Source organism: Lissotriton helveticus, chromosome 4_1 (assembly GCF_964261635.1).
Source record: "Lissotriton helveticus chromosome 4_1, aLisHel1.1, whole genome shotgun sequence".
In the NCBI taxonomy this organism is placed as follows: domain Eukaryota; kingdom Metazoa; phylum Chordata; class Amphibia; order Caudata; family Salamandridae; genus Lissotriton; species Lissotriton helveticus.
The window spans coordinates 2120971271-2120982061 of record NC_136063.1 but is presented as its reverse complement, the minus strand read 5'-3'; the positions used below and the strand labels follow the sequence as shown (position 1 = coordinate 2120982061).

At 41.1% G+C, this 10791-nt stretch overlaps 1 protein-coding gene across 1 annotated transcript in view; it reads left to right on the top strand.

The window, feature by feature from the left end:
* Window positions 1-8108: 8108 nt before the first annotated feature.
* TRPC5 (transient receptor potential cation channel subfamily C member 5) overlaps window positions 8109-10791 on the top strand; it is a 695984-nt gene continuing 693301 nt past the window's right edge. The window contains exon 1 of the mRNA XM_078688815.1: window positions 8109-8489. Within this exon, the coding sequence (XP_078544941.1) occupies window positions 8112-8489 (378 nt within the window). The 5' untranslated portion in view covers window positions 8109-8111. The remainder of the gene's footprint in view (window positions 8490-10791) is intronic.

The window sequence follows — 10791 nt, the reverse complement described above, 5'->3', positions numbered from 1 at the left end:
TGGCAAACCACAAAACTATTTAAATATTTCATTTTAGCCAATTTATGTGGAGGTTTTGAAGATTGTGCAGTGCAGTAACATTTCAAATCTTTCTCGAGAGAGAACCCTATGGCAGGCTAACTCGCTTTCCACGCTCCTGTTAGTGTTAGGAATTTACTCCCACTCCCCACAACTTTCAAAGCTTATCAACCACCTCTGTGATGTGTAGATGCCCCTCTTTAAAGATTTGTGGGATTTCCATGGTGCTCAGAGATGTATTCTAGAGAGGTGTAAGTCAGTTTGCTTTCCATCAAAAATAGTGAGTGGAAAACCATGAAAAGACTTCTTTAGCGGAAGAAGTTGTCCCTCAAAAATGTTTTTGTTGGATGTTTCGCCTGCAGGTGTATTCTTGCAAGCTGACACACCAACATGATCTTGATACCTTCACACGCTTAGCAGGATAAGTCGCTTTTTATGGCCTATGGTGATTGTAATCTATGTAAGGCTATGGGGTGGCCGATAGACCTTTACCTGTGTCCCACAGACCTAACTGAGTCTCCCATGGAAAACAGCAGGAGAGAAATAAAACTACTTGAGTTCTGTTTTTTGTATGTTTTTTGTTGTTATTGCTGCTAAACAAGCGATATCGTTTTCTTATTGTGGGTGGTTTCTCTATAGTCGGATTAGGTCGTTTTATTAGCAGGGTTTCTGTGCTCATAGAACAAGCTGGAATGAATGTAGAAACAAAGCTTAGAACTAGAAAAAAAGAGAATTACGTTGTAATGGTACTTTTTTGTGCTCCTCTGCTTATGGGCTTTCTTTCTACAGCTAGTTCAACTGGTGCTGTCAACAGTGCGTATGGGTGAAAACTTATCAAAACGGACAGTGGAGAAGTGCCTGAAAAATAAATGGGAACTGTAATCATGGGTATAACGAGGCAAGGTCAGTGGGTGTGAGGAGGGGGTCAGCAGCTTGCTAAAAAGAACATTTTCTGTAACTTCTTTGTTGGCCTTTAACCTACAGGTAAACTGCATACACCTTAATGCAATGTAATATTTAATTAAAAATAAATAAAAGTGAAACCACATTGGAAGAAACCAAATCATAGAAAATCAGTTTTAACCCCTTCTATGCTGATGACGGCCCCCGTCCGTCATGCACCGTGGTGGGCGTGTGCTGATGACGGCTGGGGGCCGTCATGAACCCGCCCACTCATTAAAAGGGCCGCACAGGCGCAGAATCGCGGCCGCGCCCAAAGGGTTAAGGAAATACTTTTTTGAGGAAATACACAGGGATCAACATTAAAAGCAAATCTTTTAAAGGAATTGTAATTTTAAGGATAAATTCAAAATTACATTAAAACATGGTATAGTTCAGGGGTAGTGAAGGGTTTTTTGGTTCAGGGATGGGTGTTGTTTAGTGGTGATGAGGGGGTTTTAGGTGTCAGGGATGACTGGAGCTCTGAATAGAAAGGAGTTTTTAGGGTTCAAGGATGGGTGGAGTTTAGGGGAGGTTAGGCCTATTAGGGGTCAGGAATGGGTGGAGTATAGGGGTGTTGAGGGCTCTTTAGTGTTCACAGATAGGTGGAGTTTAGGGGTGATGAACAGATTACGGTGTTAGGGATGGGCCAAGTTTAGTGCTAGAATGGGTTTTAGGGTTCTGAAAAGAGTAGGACTTAGGTGTGTTGAGGAGGTTTAAGGGTTCAGGGATGAGTGGGTATTAGGCATAGAAAGGAGGATTTAGAGTTCACAAACAGGTGGAGTTTTGGGGGTAGTGAGGTTTTAGGGTTCAGGGATAAGATGAGTTTAGGGCTATAAATGTCTTTTAGGGTTCAGGGATGGGTAGAGTTTAGGAGTCAGGAATGGGTGGTGTTTAAGCATGGTGAGGGATTTTTAGGGTTCATGGATGGGTGGAGATTAGGGAGAAAGGGCTTTTAGGGTCAGGGATGGGTGGAGCTAAGGGGTCAGAGATTGGTTGATTGTAGATGTGGTGAGGGGGTTTCAAGGTACAGGGATGGATAGTATATATGCTTTGGGAGGGGGTCAGGGATAGATGGTGTTTAGAGGTGGTAGGGAGTCTGCGAATTACAAGCCTACAAATTAATTCTTTGACAATATTAAAGATACATATAAAATCCTATGTACTGTGCCCTGAAGTGAAGTACTGAAATAAATACCTCAAACAGAAATGTTTCTGAAAGTAAGACCTGCAACCATTGAAGTTACACCTTGAAAAGTAAGCAAGCAAAAGCCAATTTCGAAAAAAGAGACATTCTATGAATGTATTCCTCTAAAATGGTAAATTACATTCTTCCTGTAAATGTCCATTAAACAGTTTAGGTGAGATGGTTTCTCAGTATTGAAATTTCATGAAATCATTTTTCTATGAAATTACACACAAACAATGCACAAACCTTAAATGAAAGAATGAAATTAAAGGAGATGTATCCAGCACACAGCTACCCATAGAAGTGTCCCTGCACTCAGCTCATAGATTAGACAACTAATTTATATCAAAACGCCATGTTTCTTTTCAACCTCTTTTCAAAATTGGAGATTGATTGCACTGAGTGAAGATATTGAGAGAGATTATTCCAGGCTAACAAACCCCAGCTAAGAAAAAGTGCACCCTCCTGCTCTGGTGCATCATATCTTGGGTACCCTTACCAGAAGCCTGTTGGCGGGATGCAGTTGTCTAGTGGAAAGATAGAATCTGATTCTGGAGCCCAAGTAGCCTGGCCCGGGGTGATGAAGTGCTTTGAAGACCAGGACCAGATTTTAAATAGAACCCGCTTCCTCACCAGGAGCCAGTTAAGAGAGTGAAAATAAAGGGATCACGTGCCTTCTCAACAGCAGGTTAGGGAGTAGACAGGCTGCATCTTTATGGACCACTGGGAGTCTGTTGACTAGGTAGTCAAGCACACCCAAATACGGATCATTCGTGTAGTCCAACCTAGATGTGATGAATGCATGAATAACTGATTTCCTGGCTGAGAAGGAGAGAAGATGCAAAAATGTTTTCAAAATGCCCAGCAGTCTGAAGCAGGTGTCTAGTACAAAATATTTTTATGGTTGGAAGTATAAAAGGTTATCAAATTTGACACATATATTTTTGACTACTCCCACCTAGGGGACTGGCAGGGTGGCTCCATCCAGCTAAAAGGACAGCCAAGTTGAGGGGAACTTTGGCCAATAACAAAATTTTGGTTTTAACTGCATTACATTTAAAATGATTGAGAGTCATCCAATAAAATCGAACCACTAAGCAAGATTTAATTGACTCCCCTGCAAACTCTTCTCCCTTCTTGGAGGAGAATAGCAGCTGTGTGTCATCTGCATGGGAAACTAATATTGCCCAACAAGCTTCAGAAAGCTGTGATGGTGGAGTGAGATGCTAAATAGAGTGGGGCTCAGGGCAGAGCCCTCAGGCACCACCACTGCTATCTTCAGGGACCCAGAAGATAGTAAAGGGACCTACACCTCCTGTCCTCCACCACTCAAAAAAGAAGCTAACGAGTTCAATGAAATATTAATGCAAGTTAAACTAAAAAGCAGGATTGCATTTGTTTGTAGTAAAGCTCACTTTGAGCAGGACAGACTTCAGATGTCTATGTGAGTAACTGGAGGTTCACTGGCTTCAATTCTGGTTGGTGCAATGGAGAATAGGGATGTGTATTTATAGTATTATTGGGTCCCGGTCTGTGACAGTAAACACTGTGAATATCCAAGCCATTAGTTTCAAATTGTATTTCCCGCAGAATAACATAGGCTAAAAGATTTTTAAAGCATATAGGCTACACACAATATGAGACAGAAGGTTGCAAAATGTGCAAAAGAGATTTCGAAGAAAGTGTTTTTTTAATGAAAAGTTTGTGTGTGTGGTTTTTGTCACCATAATCCTCCTCCCGCCCCTGCCACCCAGTCTCCTTGGGGATGCCCTAGCATCGATGCGGCCCTCGGGTACACCCTAGACAGTACTTTTTGGCTCCAGAAAAAATACTTGCGAGTGCCCATGGTCTAAACAAAGAAAGTTCTGGTCATCAGTAAATAAAGTTGCCATCACCTGGCCGTTTTTTACCAACATGACCACTATTTTAATTTCTCCTGCCCTACAAACATTAGAAACATGTTCTAAAGCTGGTATTTTTCCCATCATAAGTACACATAAAAAACAGTAAATGTAAGAACAAAGCACTTGAAATGTGTTCTATAGCTGCCTTAATGATCCCTGACTGATAAACTAAACAAAGAGAGAGAGGCAATGTTACTAATGAATACAGGCACATTTTTATACAGTGTATTTTAAGACTTTGTAGTTTGATGAACCAAGAAGTAGCCTTGGTTAAGATACAATATCACAGCTTAAACATGGATATTGAGTTCCACAGAATTGATAAAAGAGTTACAAATAATTGAGATTGTTTATATCGCTTGCAAGGAGTCCATGTAGAACTTATTTATTATACCAACCCTATCCTTATCAATACTGCCAGGGTTAAATTTTGAAAAGTGATAATTATTAAACTTAGGGCCCGATTACGATGACGGTGGGACCGAGACCGGCAGCCCGTTGGTGGGGGTCCCACCACCATCGCCACATTAGGATGGCTGGCAGATGGGGGGCAGTCAGAAAGACAGACCGCCACGGATCTGACGGGCTCAAGGAGCCCGGTGAACCATCAGAGGGAACTTGAATCCCTAGAATGTTGGGGGTTCCATCCAGGCACCACTGTAGGGATTGTGATGTCCCTCCCCGCCAGCCGTTTCATGGCGGTTTATCTGCCATGAAAAGGCTGGTAAAAAGGGACAGTGAGGGTCCGTGGCGGGTCCCACTTTCCCCCTGGCCCTCAGTTTTGATGGGCACCTATGGTACCCCCCTAAATATCCCTGCACATTGCGGTGCCTGCCACGTAGTGCAGGGATATGTGTGATGCTTTTTTCTTGTACTGCGGCGTGTGCTGCAGCCCGCAGCACCCACCGCAATACAAAATATAGACATTGCAACCGCCATGGTGGCGGTCGCATCCTAATTCAGCTGGCGGCACTGCCGACTTGTAGTCGGGTGGTCCCGTTTCTGATTGAATGGGGGTCGGATGTAAGTCATACCGCCATTCTAATGAGGTCCTAACTGTTTTTTAACAAGCAGCCTTAAGACGGAAACCTATCCCAATTATTTGACAGTGTTTAGTGACCGAAGACTTGCAAAATTAATTTGTTAAACACCTTTATGCAAATCCCACAAAGATGTTTTGTGATTCACAAAACAAGTGCAAATTGTTTGCTTATGTTAACATCATGTTCAACAATTTTACAACCTGCCAAATGTCAGGGGGTCCTGTAGAGACCATAGGAAGAAATACATAGTTTATTTTTGTCGTGAAAATGTCTTGATGATAAGCACTTTATCTACTAATCTTCGTAGTACAGAGGTAGCAAGAAGGTTTTAAATTTTCTTTCCTGGGACCTTGTCAATGACAAGGTTGCGATCTTGAAATTTGCAATCATATCTGATATCATACTTCACCAGATATAAACCAATTCACACATATTTTCATGCACATTTTGCTCCAAGCTAATTTTTAGCCATGCATGGTCTCAAGTGGATCAGATAGTTGTATATGCAACAAATGTAAAAAGTCTTCTACTACACTGTCCTCAATCTATTTAATTAACTGTGTTTCCTGATAATCACAGCATGGGCAGGTTTAGGTGTAGATCACATGATAAGGAAGGGTGTCTTTATTTGTCTCCCAAAGCTACTGTCCCAAATTAACTAAAAATGGTCAATTTATGTCACGCATAGAAATACAAGTGGACTCTTAACTGGAACATTCTTATTTACACTGATATGTTTATAGCACAGTAGAGATGCTGAGCGCTTTACGGAGAGCAATAACAAGACAAGGACTTGAAATTAAATTGTAAGGCCAATAAAAGATGAGAAAAGCAAAGATAGATGAACCTGCAAGAGATGTGCTATGAATTCCTTGGCAAAGGAGAGTAGAATAGAGAAAGGACTTCTGGAGTCAGGCTTCAAAACTAATGTGTTTGCTTGTTATATAATCATGGCTTTCAATATTTGCTTTTTGCTGAATTAGATGCTGGTAAAATGTTTGATAAAGCATTATAGTCTTATTTGTGATGGAATAAATCTTAAAGTTGGTGCCTTCTTCAGTATGTGGCCAGTGGAGAGGAAATAAAAAGAAACAGGACTGCTGTGGTCAGACCTATGTCAATGTAGTAGTGGTGAGCTGCAGAGTTAAAGAGGGATCTAAGACCTGGCAGCATCATGTCTGTATCATCCAGCTGTGAGGAAACAAGAAGTTGCTCTGATCTGAACCAACATAGAAATGGAATGAGTAGTCAATTGTAGTTTACTTTTAAGACCTGTTCATAAAGTGTAAAATAATATTTGTGTAAATCCAGGTATCTAGATAAGGCAACATGAATAGGTGAAATGCCAAGAAGATGCATTCTGTTTTAACCAGGATTGGAATATAGAAGGAGTGGAATTATTTGTTTGCAGAATTTCAAAGAAATATAGGCCATTCCATCAAGATGGGTTAGAGTCAAGCAACTTCCTCAGCTGCCCCATCCTGGAGCTACCACTTCATAGGCACCACTGCTTCAGTCTAGCATTGACCCCTAAATCTAAATCTCACCCCAATCCTTACTCTGACCTTAACATCAACTACCCTACACCTCGCAATACCCTAAATCATTCTACCTAAGTCCCTGTAGTAGTATGTTTGGGTAGTGGAGTGTCAATATAATGACATCTTTATAGCAGCATATTGATGCAGCGAGGCTGCACCAGGCAGAGAAGAGTTGCAGCCTGATTATATCCTCCAGTGATAACACGCTAAGCACAGAGTAGGGCTGTCTCCGTAGTGATGATGGGAAATAGCATAGCCTGCTAGAACACTTCATAATAGCTACGCATACAAGTTGTAAAGAGTAGGCAGCCTGATCAGTCCACGTAGAATTCCACATAGTAGTGGAAACTAAACATATCTAGAGGATTTATTCTATTCAAACCATACTCTGCCAATGAGGAATGTTTGAAACCAATCTAAAACTTCCCGTGCCCATAGGACTGGCTATTGAATTCAACAAAAACAATAAAATTATATCAGATACTGATGATAGTTTAGCAAGTACATACATATATCCATTAGCCACAACATGTATAAGGAGTTCATCACCAATAATCTACAGAATTAGTGCTTATTTTACATCATGATCAGACACCTTACTCATAGGATTACAGACACACACCAGTTTATGGGTATGGTCATACAATTAAGTGTAAACTACTTTTCAGCTTCATGTTTCATAAGAGGCATGTTAAGAGATTGGCTCGGATGAGAATAGTCTTTTTGAATTCCACTTGTGTCTTTCCCATTCCTCACACAAACATTTCCATTTCCTTTACCTATTGTAGAGTTACAGAGACATGCATATAACAGAACACCATGTTAAAAATTGCCTCACAATTGCCTAAGTAATAATTTTGGTTTAGTAGATGGTTGGAATAGAAGTACTTAACTGTTAGGAAAAGTATGCTTTGAAAATTATTTTAGGCGATTCACACAAATCTCTACAAGAATGTAAATGAATGTAAATTGTGAATATCCTTGCGTAATGCCTACTCCTGTAGATGTTCTGCAGTGTGGACAATCCACAAGAGTATGTTTTGCTGACATTTATTTTCCTTTACCTGGAAAAAATTTCAGGTGGAGATAGGCCTTTTTATACAACCCCTAAAAATGTGAGAGTGCTTCTGTGTTGTTAAGATCAAATTTACAAACCAAATTCAGCCTTATATGGAAGTAAATTTAAGTAGGCAAACTTATTATTGAACACTATTGAAAAGGTGTTTAAAAGTATATATTTTTATATATTGTGTTTTTTTATCTTCTGCAGTTTTAAAAAATGTGTGTAAATCATGTGACTGTGGAAGCCTGTTCTTTTTTCTTAAATCTGACTCCATTTTGGGTCACATGTTTCGTCTGTCTTGTACCACCTTCTCATAGTTGATTGTTTGGTGTTGGACTGCATTTTGCCTGTTAACCATTGTGTGCTCATGGATATTGTTTGGTTTTGAAACAGGTTGAAAAGTCAATATGAACAATGGCCCAGCTATACTACAAAAAGGTTAACTACTCGCCATACAGAGATCGGATCCCACTGCAGATTGTGCGGGCGGAGGCGGAGCTCTCGTTGGAAGAGAAGGCCTACCTCATTGCTGTGGAGAAGGGGGACTACGCCAGTGTGAAGCATGCCCTGGAAGAGGCGGAGATATACTACAACATCAACATTAATTGCATGGATCCGCTGGGACGCAGCGCTCTTCTAATAGCCATAGAGAACGAAAACCTGGAAATTATGGAGCTGCTGTTGAGCCACAGTGTCTATGTGGGGGACGCATTATTATACGCAATACGGAAGGAAGTGGTAGGGGCCGTGGAGCTGCTTCTGAGTCACAGAAAGCCAAGTGGAGAAAAACAGGTTTGTGAAATATTTCCTTAGTTCAATATAAGTTGATGTTATGAAAATATTTACACCATGATGGCCAAATAAAACATTCAGTTAGGAGCAAGGGTGGACAAAATATTGAGTCCAAAATATTGTGTGGATAAGATTTTGTGTCGAGAATATCAAGTACAAGAATATTGTGAAGGGAAGTTTTTATGGGTATGCAAAAGTTCACTACACTTACCTTCTTGATATTTTTATCCTTTTTTTGACATTATATTCTGTCCACATGATACTTGTGTACACAATATTCTGGCAGTGATCCTAGCAAGGGCACAAATAAACATCGATTCCCTATAACGCAAATTTAAAATTTCGTTTCACCACACTCATGTAGGCAAGATGGAGCTATAAGTATTACCATTGTTACTGTTTGCTAAAAGTGGATCCTGAGAAGGAAAGGGTAAGGTAATTTTCCTCACACTAATGGATTTTATTTCCTGCAGTCAAAAGCACTTAAGGGCACCACCCACTTGGGCTCCAACTGATCATAAGTTGCCTCTTATTTCCGTAGCATAACACTCAGAAACTCTTTGTTGAAGGAGGCATCAGGGAAGGCGGAGGGGCTCAGGGCATTTGGTGTGTGCTAAAAGACTTCCTTTTTCCACAGGCCCCAGAGCCTGGTTCTATCGGGTCATAAGCAGCCGCCTACTGATGAGCCCAGGCCAAGGGAAGACCCATCCCTGGCACATCAGAGACCAGAAGAAGTTGACCTGAGCCCTGTCTCTGGGCCTTTTTGTGTTTTGTGTTTCATTTGAACAACATTGGCGCAGGATTCACACTCATGGCGAAACGGAAAGCAGTAGCACCACTCTTTAACTCCAGTGCAGATAAAAGATGCCTTTCATCGTTCACTCATGATATTGTCTTAGGAAGGGTGCTAAGCCAAGAGCTTTAGCACCACACCGTTTACTGCATTAATGCTGCACAAGGAGTGAACAGTATGGGGAACATCCTTTACAACGCGGATGTTACCCCGCAGTGCAGTTACGACGCGTCTTGTACAACGCAAGACGTTACTACGACTTGCGCTGGATGGCGCTGTGGGATAAGGAATCTTGTAATTTTATATTCCAACACCTTCCCTACTGTTACAGGGACTGGTGTTGGAATATAAAATTATATGATTCCGAAATCCGCACCCTCCAACGCAAGTCGTTGTAAAGACTTGCGTTGTAAAATCTGCGATGTAAAGTACCGCGTTGAAAACAACCGCGTTGTACTGACATACATCCGAACAGTATTGTGGTGTCTGAAATTATTGAGATGCTCAGGAGAGAGCAATCCTTATGTTGTAATGATAAGAGAGGGAATCACAACTATAGCTGATGTACATAGATCAGAGACTGCATGGCTAGAGAGGCCAAAGTCCAGCACACCATCACCTCCCACAAACAGCCGGCACTAAAGCCTAGGTGAACAATCAACTAAAGATAAAAGGGTTCCTTGTTTTTCACTTGCTTTAGATAAGAGTGCAAAGAGACTGATTTATATAGAACGTTGTCTCACCCACTTTTGCTTAACAGTTGGTTCCACCAAGACTCATGACCAAGGTACTGAAAGTGACATTTCATCAGATACACTGAAACACAAATCATGAACATTTACAAAAGAGACAACGCAGGTGCAGTCCTCTCTTCCAAAACATATCATCATAGTAAGGATAGTAACCACACCACATTTATCTCTATTACTATAGCCTTATAGCCCGCCGTAGAGGGCTATACCAGCTATTAAAGGCCCTCTCCAGCGTTAACGGCCCGAGCCGAAGGCGAGGGCCTTTAACAAGGGAGAGGGACTCTAATAGCGGTATAGCCCAGCTACGAAGGGCTATAAGGCTATTAGAACATTCTGCCACTAGAGGGTAGAATATTCTAGCAAAAAAGAACAAAGCCTTTTGGGAGCATGTGGGGAATGGAATCCCCTCAGGCTCCTTGAAGCCTTTGTTCACAGAGCTGTGAACAAAGAAACATTGGAATGTTGGAGCTCCAGGCTTATACCAGCCATTATAAGCCCAGAGCACTCCATTGTTTTCAATGGAGCTCCCAACATTCCAATGTTCTAATTTAAATTATAGTGCTACAAAACCTAGTGATGAACATATTAAACACTCTATCTCTGACATTCTACAACTACCCCCCTTAGTTCACGCAATGCGTTATGATACTAATGGTGCTAAAAATTTATCCTTTTAATTAATTCTCATACTGAAAGCTTTATGCAATTAGAAACAAGGTTATTTATTGGACACATTTGAACATTTGTATAAGGGGAA